At 43.9% G+C, this 14,005-nt stretch overlaps 2 protein-coding genes across 2 annotated transcripts; one reads left to right on the top strand and one right to left on the bottom strand.

Moving 5' to 3' along the window:
• The first annotated feature begins 1,965 nt into the window (after window positions 1-1,965).
• Window positions 1,966-8,118, top strand: LOC119356868 (NEDD8 ultimate buster 1-like). The gene is made up of 11 exons (XM_037623858.1): window positions 1,966-2,402; window positions 3,047-3,169; window positions 3,250-3,346; window positions 3,442-3,477; window positions 3,566-3,753; window positions 4,110-4,212; window positions 4,315-4,496; window positions 4,594-4,671; window positions 7,055-7,157; window positions 7,252-7,288; window positions 7,380-8,118. Exons 1-11 carry the CDS (start codon window positions 2,038-2,040, stop codon window positions 7,820-7,822), a joined length of 1,755 nt encoding a protein of 584 aa, XP_037479755.1. The 5' UTR covers window positions 1,966-2,037; the 3' UTR covers window positions 7,823-8,118.
• On the bottom strand, window positions 5,408-7,044 carry LOC119356869. The gene is made up of 2 exons (XM_037623859.1): window positions 5,911-7,044; window positions 5,408-5,812 (listed from the first exon to the last, which is right to left on the bottom strand). Exons 1-2 carry the CDS (start codon window positions 6,252-6,254, stop codon window positions 5,587-5,589), a joined length of 570 nt encoding a protein of 189 aa, XP_037479756.1. The 5' UTR covers window positions 6,255-7,044; the 3' UTR covers window positions 5,408-5,586.
• Window positions 8,119-14,005: the final 5,887 nt, after the last annotated feature.

Raw genomic sequence — 14,005 nt, 5'->3', positions numbered from 1 at the left:
GTCTAACATATTGTTTACCAAGAAGTTCATTGCTAAACTTACCGCTATCATTAGAACTTTTTGGTGGACATGAATTAGAGAAGACAGTTCATCAAGAGGTCTTTGCCTTCGAGCTTGGAAGGATATCTGCACATCTAAGCAAGAAGGGGTCTAGGTATTAGAAACCTTCAAGCTATGAATCAATGTTTAATTTTGGCTTCGGCTTGGAGAATTGCAAACTCCCCAAATTCTCAATTGCATCTTGTTCTCAAATCTAAGTACTTTTCGGACTCCTCTTTCTGGACTGTCACTTCCAATACCCCTAAATCTGCTTTTTGGTCCTCTGTTATCAAGTTGTTCCCTAAATTAAAAGCACACTCTTTTACCACATCACGCAAGGAAACATTTCCATATGGAGTACCCCCTGGTGTTCAACCTGGTCTGATATTCATGATCATCTCATCGTCCAACCTAACAATTTCACTTACCCTGCTAAAGTTAGGGATCTTTGGATTCCAGGTCAAAAAGTCTGGAACAATGATTTAATTCGATCTATTTTCCAGGAGCCTACTGCAACAATCATTACTCAAACTAATATTATTCCAGATGATTGTGCGAATATATTATGTTGGGATCTCACGCCTAATGGTAAGTGCAACGCTAAAAGTACATACAAGTTATGTTTGTAGGATATACAAAGACATCCCAGGAATCAAGCTGGTCAGGTCTCTACACTAGTCAAAGATTTACTCAAGCAGGTTTGGAAGCACAAGAATATGCCTCATAGGGTTCAAACATTTGCTTGGAGATTACTTCGCAAGGCCCTCCCTACAGGTTTGAGAGCATCTCGTTTCTCTAGTCATATTGATAAAGAGTGTTGTCGCTGTGTTCAAGATGAGGATGAATTGCATTTGTTTTTCAATTGTGCATTTGCTAGGGCTGCATGGTTTGCGCATCCTTGGTATCTTAGGACTGATATCTTAACTGAAGATCATCATTCTATACAGGCTCTTATCCATGCTCTTCTGACCATGAACCACTCTCATGCATCAATCCCAAATATTTTTAATTTCTTATGGTGCATTTGGAAATCAAGAAATGATTGCCTTTTTGGTAGAAACAATTCTTCTCCTCATCAGGTTTTTATGGCTACAATGGCGTTGGATGAAAGCATTAAACTTAATGACGCCTCTCCTGATGGTGCAAAGACTTATTCTCTCCAGCAAAACATTACAAACTCCACTCTTTTGCCGCTGCAGGGACAAACTATTAGGACAAATCTTCTTATTTCGGGGGCAAAAATTTAGTCTGACGCTTCTTTTAAATGTAGAAAGATCCCAGGTCTAACGCATGGACAAACATCCACAGGTATTGGTGTCTTTCTTAATTTTTTGCAGGATCAAAGGAGCATGCAGGTCCAAATTCAAGCCTCGACCGAGCCCACCTTTTCTCCATTACAAGCAGAAGCACATGCCCTTGTTCTTGCTGCGAGGGTGACTCAACTTTTGCAAATTAGCCAACCTACCTTCCTCACTGATAATCTCTCTTTGGCTAAAGCAGCAGCAAGCAAAAATGTTTTGGTTGATGTGATTCCTTGGTCGATCAGAAAGCTCATTGCAGAGTTCTACAACACCACTCGACAGTTGCAATCGCATGTATTCCATATATCCAGAGAAATCAATGGCATAGCCCACAATGTAGCTCATCAGGTTCTGACCAGAGCAACGGAACCTGTTTTTAGTTGTTTTAGTTCAACTCATTCTCACTCAACTTGCCCTGTCATCTCCACTATGTCTTCTTGCAACATTCAGGGAGTTGTAATTCATGCTGTACTGAGTTGAATGAAGTTGGCACCATGGGTGCCTTTCCCGTTCCAAAAAAAATAAAAAAATAAAATAAAATCCTCACACCGAAGACCCGGAGTCTGATGAGTCCTACATAAAACCGACTCTCCCTCGTTTTATGTTTCAATCCCATCAACAAACCCCAAACCCGTACCAAAATCCCCCACAACTCGCCGAGCCCAAAACCCCAGCCCTCGATCGACCACCCCGATCGATGGCGTCCGGCGAGGCATCGGCATCGGCATCGGCGTCGGCGCCCCCGCCGGCGGATCGAATCCGCGTGGTCGGCGCGTGGGCCGGCCCCTTGGAGGTGGAGCTGGGCGCCTGGACGGTGCCGATGCTGCGGGCGGAGGTGGCGCGGCGGGCCGGGGACGTGGAGCCCGACCGCGTCGGCCTCATCTTCGGCGGCCGCGTGCTCAAGGACGACCCCGCCGGCGTCTCGCTGCAGCAGGCCGGCCTCAAGGGCAACGCCAAGGTGCTCTCCACCCTCTCCTCCCCCGATCGCGGCAAGGCCCTCGCCGCCGAGGCCGCCGCCGCGGCCGCGGAGGAGGAGCACTCCAACAAGCTCGTCAGGCTCTGGTGAGGGTCGCTCCGCTCCTCTCTGATCGAATCCCGAGGGGTATTTTGGATTTCCAGATTCCTGCTCTGTTTCCCCTGTTTTCGGCGGAAAAAAAATTGCAGTCGCCGCGAGCAGGATCTTCGCTTGGCAGTCTAAAATTATGAGCACCGATGCCATTGTTTTATTCTATATTATATTAACCGCGGGACAAAAGATAAGATCGCACTCTCCGCCATTAGGGCATTGACTCTTTGTGGCAAGTCAAGGGCCCTAGTCAACAGGATGTGTCTCCACATGGTGGAGGCACACATTGTTGTCAATTCGATCATAATTTACATCCATAATCAGTTCTATGTTATGTTATGTAATGTAGAACATGCTAGTAACACAAAGTAGTGTGGAAGCAAGTGTTCCTTTCTCGGTAAGAAGAACACAATGTACAGTCTGTATGATTCAGAAACTCACAAATTCAGTAACTGAAGATAATGAGTTGTGGGATAGAACTCCTACTGCTGCATGATTACAGATAGGTTGCGTGCCTTGATTGAAAGTGTGATGGTGATGGTTAGTTGCATGTTTTCTATTGTATAAAATGTTAGTAGCACAAGATAGGTGGAAAGCAAATGTTTGTTCCTCAGTAATAGATTACCATAATATTTTGTAGGGATGCTGCACAAGCATTATCTCAAAGGCATTCAGATGGCTCTCTCCTTGATGAAAACTTCAACATAGCTCTCGAGGACCAGAGCGGACAAAAAGTGATGTTTGGATCTGCAGATGATATGAAGTAATATACATTGAACCTTCTGTTCAGTCGTTTTCTCATGTAGTTTGTACTATTCAGCTCATCATGTGTGCTATCTCTAGGGCTTTGAAGATGGCTCTAATGCTTCATCAAAAGGCAAAAGTTCTTATCAAGAAGAACATGTATAAGGAGGCACTGGATGTTTTGATGATGTCCGAGGTATATACTGCCTTACGTGATTGTTTTTGCCCTACTGTAAGAAGCATGCCTGTTAATTAGCTGTATAATTACTGACCCATCTGTTGTGTTGCCAGGAAGCCTTCGCTCTTTGTGACAATAAACTCATTGAGGTAACTTGAATCGTGAGAAGAATTATATGTTACCTCTGTCAAATAGAGTGCTGAAGTATTTTACTTACACTCCATTCATATTCTGCAGAGAGTTGATAATGTGCCAATGCTTCAACTGGATATAGTCTGGTGCTATTTCATGCTTCGTGATGTATCACGCTTAGAAGTTGCAGGGGCTCGCCTAAACAAGGCTAGGGTAGGATTTGAACTCTCACACGGTAAAGATTCCACGCGCTTCAGATTACTCCAGGCAGCCCGTCATGCAGATCTGGCTCTGTAAGACTCTTACCATCCTTTTTCTACTATCATTTTTCTATCTCTTTTTTACTATACAGTTGTTTGGAGAGAGTGGGTATTTTCATCGAGGGGTAGATAACTAATTGCTGCGTTTAGAAAGAAAGAAGAGCTGAAAAGTAGAGGATCACCAGTTCATAGTGTAACCAACTAGTGGTACCCACAATGTGGCACTATGGATGTTGCATGCACACCTCTAATTTGATCTTTGTTGGATTTTCATTAAGATAAATGTTTAGGATATTAGTGGCGGCTCTCCCAAGAGTGAGACCTGTTAAGCATTCTAGCTTTAACTTACATTGTTTCCTGATGTATCAAAACTGCTGCCCATGTAACAGCTATGTAAGGCTGGAGCTTTTGGAAGGAGTGGTAGCATATTATAATGGTAATACCGAAAAGGCACGTGGCTCTCTCAGTTCTGCACAATCTAAATACATGCAGGTAAATTCTGTTTGTTGTCAGTTTTAGTATCTTATTTGTACTTCTTTGACCTTAGTACCATATCAGTGCTGCTACTAAATGAGTAAATGCATGTTGATTTAGCTGCAAGTACCAGATGAAGCTATAGCAATGTTAACGGATATGGGCTATGACGCACGAGCATCAAAAAGAGCACTAAAGATGACTGGCTACGATATTCAATCTTCTGTTGATCTCTTATGTGAGGAGCGTGAAAAGAAAATTCGTAGAAGGGAGCAGGACATCGAGACACAGAGAGAGATAATGTAACCTTCACATTGAGAGGCTTACTTTCCCTTCTATGTATCATTCTCCTTTTCCTTTTTTGCTGACTTATGCACATTTTGTTTGGCGTTATCCTAGGGAACAAAGGAGATATGGTAAAACTCCCATGAACAAGGCAGTTGATATGCAGAAGTTGAAAGGCTTGACTACTATCGGGTAAGAGTGTTTTGGTCTTATATTATACGAATCACATGTATTTGAGAAATAGATGTTGATTTTATCATGAAATCCCCATAGTCCTACATTTGAGGATCAGATGCCTAATGACCAATCTGGCTTTATTGCACCATGCTTTTGCATCAATGTTTGTCACTGGGCTCTTTGCCACTTCTAGCGAACTATGCTTGTTATGGGTTGAAAGTCCAAACAAGAGGCTCTCAGTCAGTTAGTACTATGTAAAATAACAAAATAGATTGTTTTAAGTAGGCCACCAAAATCGCAAGCACCAAGCAGGCCCTAAAAACTCAAAACTTTTTTACCAGATTGTCAAGAAAGTGTAGTTGAAAATCTACGTGTTGTTCAGTTGAAATAAATATTTATTAGGGAACAATGTTAGTGATGAAAGGCAATGAAATTCGTTCATTTCGTTCGTGCGGAATGATTTTCTTAGTTATCGTAAGTTTTGCCATGTCGTTCATGTTTCATTGTATCCAATGTGACATGTTCTATGGAGAGCGGATTTTCTGCACCTGGATGCACCGAGTATGCACCTGATGATTTGAGTTGAATCAAAAGGGACACTTTAGTTGTTAAAAAAAATGAATTTTATTGTTGGTGCACGATGTTGGAACAGGTGAAACCTGCCAATTTTGGGCAACACATATTGTCAATTTGTATACTGAAGAAAATGAAATGAACTAACTTAATCTTTTGGTGTGGACCCGACTGAGTATGACGACGATAGCATAATATGTTGCGCAGCATGGTTATCTAGCCATAGTAAAATATGGCTATTCAGCTAGTTTACACAGAAGGTCTGGCTCCCATCTGCTAGATAAATTAATTCACTAGCCACCATGTCTTCAAAGGCAATATGGCAGTCATATACCACCATGAGCGAGCAGAGTCCGGTCACCGGGGGATAAGCTTGGCGATAGCGAGAGTGATATTGCAGAGCTGGTCGACCTCGGTGTTGCGCGCCATGAGGATGCTCCGGTGTTCTGGTGAGTCCTGGCACCCCTTCTGGCACAGCTTCACCTCCGCCTGGCCTGCAGATACCAGCACCTGCGACTCGTCGTATGCCCCCATGTCCAGCGCGATTGTCGCGTCTGCCAGCTGCTCCACGGCCGCCTCATACCTGCATGCATATATATGATCGATAAAGCATGCAATCCATGATTCATCGTTAAAGTTGCCTTTGGTGATCACACATGTACGTCAGAGCTAGCTGCTTACCGCTCCCCACAGCCCTCGAGGCATTGTTGCAGCTGCGCCGTTTTATTGAAGTTGTCATCTTCATCGATGTTCGTGAGGTATGTGGCTGTCTCGGACGCGTTCTTCTGGACAGCCAGGATGGCCGCCCTGGTCAGGCCCACAGCATCAGCCGTCAAGGAGGACCGGTCCGGGGAGAGCGTCGCCATGCAGAGGTCGTAGAGCTTGGTGGTCTGCTTGCAGGCGTCCTCGATGGATAATGACCCGGTGGTCGACGGCGCCGCAGGAGGGGAACCAGTAGATTGGGGCAATGCGATGGTGAGGAGAAAGGGGAGGATGAAACCTATGGCTGCGTAGAAGGATGCCATTGGGAGGTTTGGTTTGCGCGCTTGCGATGTTGCTCAAGTTAGACGGGACGCTATGCAAGGTCCTACTTATATGGTAATGCGTTTGCCTAAATAAAGACAGGTTAACAGAAAGTGCCTGCGTCGTGTCCATTTTTAGGGTTATTCTTTACGATGGAGAGGAAAAGCATGGACCTCTTTATTAGGAGAGCCAATGCGAATATTGGCAGTTGTGTCACAGAGTGCGCGTGACAGAGAGTCAGACACATAGCGTGACAGAGAGTCAGACACATAGAGGTAGCAAAAGATAGCATTTTCAGCTGGTTAAACTTTTTATGAGAAACAACAACAGAAGTAAAACAACAACTATAAATGTAAACAGTTTGTCTTTTTTGTCTAGCACATAAATAGATAGTTTTATTTTTGCACCAACACTTGCAGATTCGAACTACATCCAACAATGTACATGTATAAGTTTTGTCAGAACTTCTCAAAACATGGAAGTGGGCATTCTCACCAGTGTGTGCTGCACGCTCAAGTGCACTGATGCATTTTCGTTTATATAAAGCAATATTGGAAGATTATGTTTTATGAAGCAATATAGGATTTATTTTTTTGGTCCCATTTTTTATATTATTTTTTTACTGGGAATCGAAATCTTAGATGGATCTAAAGGTTATTTAGATTTCACACATCTATTCCTAGCAGCCATACATTGATTTAGACGTGTCTTTAGTTGTCTTGTGGAGAAAGTGTAGTATAGGAAACTTCATGCTGATACTTGTCCTGTTTCTGTTTGTAACCGATCAGTTTTAATTTTGCAGGTTTGAGAAGTACCTTGCTGCAGAAGCACTCCGCATAAATGAAAATGACGCTGAGAAAGCGTTAGATCTTTTGACAAATCCTGAACTGAACTGTGCCCTACAAGTAGGCGTTATTTGCCTCTTTTTTCTTACTCCTATCCTACCAAGATGCTATGCAGTTTTTAACATTTCCTTTTGTTCTGTCATTTCCACTCTAGAGTAAAATTCAGTCAAGGAGGAAACGACCACTTCATGGTATGTATGGGTTTAACACATTCGTCATTACTCTAATAAATTGCATCGTTACAGATGAAATAGACTTACATCCCCTTCTACGTCTTGCCAGTCTTGGGTGCAGGACCATTGGGAGCCGGGGCTGCTGCTGCTGTGGCTGCCACAGCGGGGGGTAATGCCCCACCACAGATCCCAGATCTAAATGCTGCCGAGGGCGACAATCAGGAGCAGCTTGTGAACAACGAAGAAGAAGCTGCGAACAACGAGGCAGAAGCTTTGCCCAACGACGCAGAAGCTGGGGCCAATTTAGAAGCTGTGAACCAAGATCAAGACATGGGCGACGAAGAGGAGGAGGATTTGGTCGAGGAAGAAGCGGGCGCGAGTCATGCGCAAGGTCCGGTCAGGGACGTGGCGATGGAGAACGAGCTCGCCAACGAGCTGACAGGTGATGCCCTGGACGACTATGACATTGACGTCGCCAATGAAGGGCAGGCCATCGCGGAGTACCTGAGCCTTCTGGAGTCTGCCGCCGCTGCTGCTGCTGGTAGCTCTTGATTTGCAGAGAATATAGGTATCTTAAAAAGCTTCAGGTGGAAGGAGAATAGGCTCAGCCCGGGAGTTCGTTTACTTGGTAGGGTTCGATCTGTACATATGAATATGGTGCTACCTTTTGTGAGCTACGTGACACGTGAAAACCTGCTACCGTCGTGCCGAAGCAATTAATTTATGGACCGCATCTCACTGTATTACGAGTTCCTTTTCTTCTGTAAATCTTGAAAAGTCTTAGTAGATGGTTTTATAGGATAAATACCACCGCATATTTTTCATTTAAAATACTGCTAGCTGCTCAATAGGTTTACTGTACCACGTCCTCTGTTGTAACCGTTTTTGTAGCACGTCTTCTGTTAATAGCAAATCCGTGGATATTAATAGCAAACAGCGCATGTGCTAAAAATCCAAGAATTTTTTTTCTTTTTGTGTAGCTCGCATCTTAAATTACTCACATACATGGAGCACGTCCATATGTAATCTCTTGGAGGCTAGAGCCCATGGAGTTTGGAGGCTTGGAGCCCAAGCTCCAAAATGAATTACCTTTTGAAATCATAGTGCAAGCATGGGTAGAAATCGTCACTTTTGAAAATTTACATGAATTACCTTTTGAAAATCCATGAATTTGTTTTTGTATGTGTGTGTGTGTGTGTGTGTGTTCACATCTTAAATTACTCCTATGAAAATTTACAAACATGTAGAGCACATCCATATGTACATGTAGATTTTTTTTAATCTTGATTTTTTTTCTTTGGAATTTTCAAAAATTGGGCTCCATTGAGGTTGGAGCCCAAGCTCCAAAATGGATCACCTTTTGAAATCATAGTCTAACCATGGGTAGAAATCGTCACTTTTTGAAATCAGTAGAAAAATGAAGTTGTTCAAGGGAGCATTGCGGACGAGAAAGGAATTACATCACCAGGATAAATAGTTTGAGGTTGGTACACCATACAATTACACCTTCCAAACCGGATATACAAATCTTACAAGATGAATATCAAACGGAAAGACGATAATAGTAGTAATAATAATAAAATAAATGTAGTAGTACTAAATGAACAAACAAGAAGCGAGTGGCTTCATCGACCGATCAACAATCTTGATTTCAAACTTGTGGCTTAAATTATGCGCGTCGGATGTGAAATGGACGGACGGATCAGGCGCAGGTGTAGCCCGGGGGCATGGCGCAGCCGCAGTCGTTGACGAGCAGCTGGAGGGCAAGCGGCACGTAGAGGGCGAGGTTGAGCACCTTGGCCTTGATGGCGGTGCAGAGGCACGCCGCGGCGGTGAGCATCTCGGCGATGCCCTGCACGAGAGGGCAGCACTTGACGCTGGCGTCGCTGATGTGCAGCTCGTTGCCGAGCAGGTCCAGGCACACGCCCAGCTTCAGCATGTCGATCGGGCACGTGTCGGAGGAGGGCGTGGGGCTTGGCGTGGGCGTCGGGGGAGACGGTGTGGGGGTCGGGGGTGAGGGAGGGCACGCCTTGCGTCCGCCGTGCCGGGTCTTGGGGGACGGGGAGCCGCTGATGACGGGAGTCACGATGCCGATGGCGGGAGTGACAACTCCCCCGACGTCCGGGACGCCACCAACCTCGCCGCCTGCGGTGCCGACGACAGGAGAGACCATGCCACCAACCTTTGCACTAGAATGAAATGTTGTGTGAGCTTTGTACTGATTTTGAGATTTATGTTGTGAGCATTGAACTGCAAAAAATGCCATGTTTGGTCCCTGTAATGTTCATTTGACAGCAATGTGATAAATGCCATGTATGTGAGCATATGTCCTGGAGTGGCTGCGCCTGCGCTCTGGTGTGGTGATCGACCCCGCGCTAGTCACATCAGATCCAAGAGCATGCATGCCACTGGAGATCGCCACGTAGCCGCCACCGTCACCTGCAATTGGTCGGAGTCGCTGCCCTCGTTGAACAACACATCTTCGTCAGCATCTCCGGTATGTTGTACTTGCTCGTTCCGGCTCCGGTGGCCCAGTATGCGCCATGGGTAGACGCCGTCGACGGCCACAAGTGTTGGTGCAGGTCGCGCTTCACTTCATGGCGAGTTTTTTTCATCCAAGCTGTCTGATTGAATCCGCCGAGACACAGAGCAGAGCACGCTAGCCGGTTGAAAGTTGAAACACACACACTGGTTAGATCATAGATGCAGAGTGAGGCGTCGCAGAGACCGGGCTCCAGGGAGCCCGTTTTACCAAAAAAAAATCAAAATATATTTAAAAGTTTCAAAAAATGCCATTTTTTTTGTATAAATACATATGCATGTTCTTTAAGTATGTATAAATTTTCAGTAACTAATTTGATCATTTGAATGCTACACAAAAAAGACAAAAATCTGACACAAATACAACAAAGAAAAAGCCTATTTCAATCTGTGTATTTGTCTTTTTTGTATACATCACATATGAATACATATGTTTATGAAAATTTGTACACGTATACTTTAAGTATATGTCTATATGAAAACATTTTTTCAGATTCTTTTTGAGTTTTGGAAAAGATATTTTGGCTGAGAAATGTATATAGAGCTCAGTGGAGCTCGGCCTCTGCGGCCACTTTTCGCATAGATGCACCAGTAGTCTAGTATATACACGAGGACTTTGACAGATTGATTCTGGCCTCCGGCTAGACGTATACAAATACTCCTTCCGTCCGCGAATAAGTGTACATCTAACTTTTGTTCTAAATCAAATATTTAAAATTTCGACCAACTTTATAGAAAAGAGTAATAGTATATATGACATCAAATTGATATATTATAAAAGTATATTTCAAAACGAATCTAGCGATACTAGTTTAGTATCATAAATGCTTCTACATTTTTCTATAAAATTGGTCAAAGTTTTAAAATTTTGATTTAGGACAAAACCTAGATGTACACTTAGTCCTCTCTCAATGCTTCACCTTGTACAGGTGCTAAGGCTGCCATGTAGGCAAAAAAGATGATGTGGCAAGGTAATTAAGAGGAGAGAAATGGGTGTGGTGACTTCAGTGAGAAACAATGTGTTGACACACGAACACGTCCCGTGTACCCTCGACGCTGGGGGTGATGCACCGCAGCTCACGTCGAAGGAGACCCGACCGACAGCGCGATACGCAGGACAGTCGGCGGGCGCTTTTACAGACCCGAAACCCCACGCACCCGGGAGGGACCCCGTCAGGGATTGCGGCGGCTATGGGCTGCCCTAGGTCGATTCGCTCGCCCCTAGAGCCTCGTGGATCGCTGCCCTCCAACACGAAGAACGAACGAAGAACGAGAAAGAAAGATACAAGGGTAAGGGGTAAAAGTAGATGAACACAAAAGTGCAATTGATAGATTGGTTCGATTGGTGTTGTTTCAATCGGCCGTCACCCCCGACATATATAAGAGGCGGCTGGACTTCCCGTACAAGCAAAGAATTTATCTAGGCTTTCCTTACAAGAAAATTACATCAATTCACGTCCAAAACCCTAGTCAAGTTCGGACTGGTTTTATCCGAACTTTCCAAAACTGTTCGGTTTAAACTGGCTGCACCTTGCGGGTCCTTTTTGCGGTGGTAAACGATCTCGGATGAAAACAAGCCAAAAGCAATCTTGACCGTTTCGACGAGACGAACAACTTTCATGTTGAAGGTTTTTTGATCAGAGATCATCTTGAGGGTCAGATCGGTCTCGCAACACAGGCTATCTCCTCGCGCTACCCGTCAGACATGTGTCTGGTGGGGCGCTCCACATCTCGCCTCGTGACAGGGCTGTACTCCGATTGCTCTAACTTTTGCATACGAACTTGGATTTGAACGATTTTTATATCAAAATCAATCGTTTCAACGAGACGAAGACAACCCGTGTAGATCATTTTTTTCATTTGAGGTCATCTTGGGGGCTTAATCGGCTAAACTGTACTTTGAATATAAGATCTTGGTACTTCGAGCATAGTTTCGGCCTTCGAGACGAAATCGGATGGCAATGACCCAAATTTCAAAGATGTTCATATCAATAATACGGAACTCGTTCATGTAGATCATTTCTCCATTTGAGTCCATCTAGATAATCGTTTGAGCCCATCTCCAGCTTCTGGTCGGATTGACTATCACAACCTCCACCCCGGCAGGCCTTCCACCCGGGTAAGCTTTCCGCACCGACAAGGTTTCACCCCGGCAAGGTTTTTACACCGGCAAGGGTTCTCCCTAGCTCGGCAAGGTTTCTACCCCGGCAAGAGTTCCTCCTCGGCAAGGTTTCTACCCCGGCAAGAGTTCCTCTTCGGCAAGGTTTCTCCCTCGGCAAGATTTCACACCGGCAAGCTTCTTCGCCGGCAAGCTTTCCACGCCGGCGAGCTTCTCCGCCGGCAAGCTTTCCACATCGGTAAGCCCTCACATCGGCAAGGTTTTATCCCGGCAAGGTTTCATTCAGCCGGCAAAGGTCGAATACTTTCTCACTCAGGGCCGGCCCGCGAAGTGTTGCCTCTAACTTTTGCATACGAACCCTGATTCGTGACCATGCCAAAATCTGTTGTCAACACATGCCCCCCTGTTTTTCGGCAAAGCTTGTGTGCCGAAAAATAACTTGTATTGTGTTTGTTCTAAGGACGATGTCAACACTCCATCGGCCATTTATTTTCCTCAGGACAATAATCAGGTATCGGCCATGTTTGTGCTAAGGGCGATAATCATATATCGGCCATGTCTTGAGTGAACTTTCTGATGCAAACTTGGGTGAAACCTTCTCAGCTTCATTAACAATCCGGTGATAAATTTCCATAGATATGTATCTCAATGTCATCCTTCGAACCATATTGTTCACCCTTTTGCTAGGATTTTGTAGACAATCAACAATAAACTTTCTCCAATCCTTACTTTCGCCTGCATAAAAATTTCATTAGTGGCCGAATCTGTGGACTCCAATTCGGCCTTACCTATGTTGGCAAGAATAAGCATCGGCTATTGATAGATGTGCAATACACCATGACCAACATGGTAGCCAAATGCTTGCTATGCCAACTCTCTTCAATTATCATGTCCAGATATATGAAGAATCTTAAAACAACCCATGGTAAATTTTACATCTAAACATACCTCAAGATAAACTAAAAATGATTCGTCAAAACATTGATAACCATTGGATATTTGTTGCACTACTAGTAACGAATCATCAGAAGCCTCAATATGTATAGCACCTATAGCAAGGCAAAGTTCCAATCCGAATGACAATGCATATTCGGTTTTGATCATTGTGCAAAAATATTTTAAGCGGCATGAGGCTTCACAAAATAGCACCATAAGGATATATATAAACAACACCAACACCTTGGCCATTGCTACAAATTTAACCATCAATATATAATCTCCATGGTTCTAGAGAGATCAAGCTGAAATCAATATTATGCATGATGTCAATATGATGCTCAATAATAAAATCAACCATGATTTGGTCTTACATAAATTCTGAATACTAATAAGCCAAAGCACACACAATCAGAACATAAGTTCACTTTGCAATTTTGGTGAATTGGTCTATGCATAATATCTTCAATGGTATCAATTTGACAAATTCCTTTGCAAGCACTTATCTCAAACTAAGGACGATGTTAGAATACCACACCGGTCATTCTTAAATATATTCTTAGGGCGATGGATAAATATCGGCCATTACAATGAGGTCCATGTAGTATTGACCCACCAAGGTATGTATAGCCGAAATAAACAAATGAAATAGCAATAAGATATTTCGGCCCCTTTGTATTAGCAACAAAAATGTAACTAACCAAATGTATAGTGATTTGGTAATACTCTGTCATGATATAGAAAATTATGTTGCGTCCATGGATCAAAATAAGTCCATGGAGGGTAACTGATCATACCTGTGGATGAATTCCATGGCAAAGGCATCAATGACATTGTTGAAGAAAATGGATGATGTGCTAACCGAAAATTTTGATGTTGTGATCCACCTCTTCGGCTTAAGTGTTTGTTGCTTCCATTCTCCTCTTTCTTCACTTTTATTGTACTTGTTGCAATAGAAGCATGCACATCATTTTTGTTATGAATGATCCTCTTGGGAACCCATGCCATGTTCTTTTGTCTCAGCTCTTGTGCATTAAGATTTTGTAATTCCTTCTTTTGCCAATACGTTAAGCCGAGTGGGCATCTCGGCTGTAATTCTGTTTTGACCAATGGCAGTTCCTTTTTGGCCTTATGCACTC

The sequence above is a fragment of the Triticum dicoccoides genome, chromosome 2A (genome assembly GCF_002162155.2).
Source record: "Triticum dicoccoides isolate Atlit2015 ecotype Zavitan chromosome 2A, WEW_v2.0, whole genome shotgun sequence".
Lineage (NCBI taxonomy): Eukaryota > Viridiplantae > Streptophyta > Magnoliopsida > Poales > Poaceae > Triticum > Triticum dicoccoides.
This window is presented reverse-complemented; position numbering and strand designations above follow the sequence as displayed.

Excerpts from the sequence above, each read along its gene's own strand:
- LOC119356868 (XM_037623858.1), top strand. The coding sequence starts at position 2,038 with ATGGCGTCCGGCGAGGCATCGGCATCGGCATCGGCGTCGGCGCCCCCG. Across the intron at positions 4,497-4,593 it reads GAGACACAGAGAGAGATAAT|GGAACAAAGGAGATATGGTA; the intron begins GTAACCTTCACA and ends GCGTTATCCTAG. Across the intron at positions 7,158-7,251 it reads AACTGAACTGTGCCCTACAA|AGTAAAATTCAGTCAAGGAG; the intron begins GTAGGCGTTATT and ends TTTCCACTCTAG.
- LOC119356869 (XM_037623859.1), bottom strand. The coding sequence starts at position 6,254 with ATGGCATCCTTCTACGCAGCCATAGGTTTCATCCTCCCCTTTCTCCTC. Across the intron at positions 5,813-5,910 it reads CTCGAGGGCTGTGGGGAGCG|GTATGAGGCGGCCGTGGAGC; the intron begins GTAAGCAGCTAG and ends ATATGCATGCAG.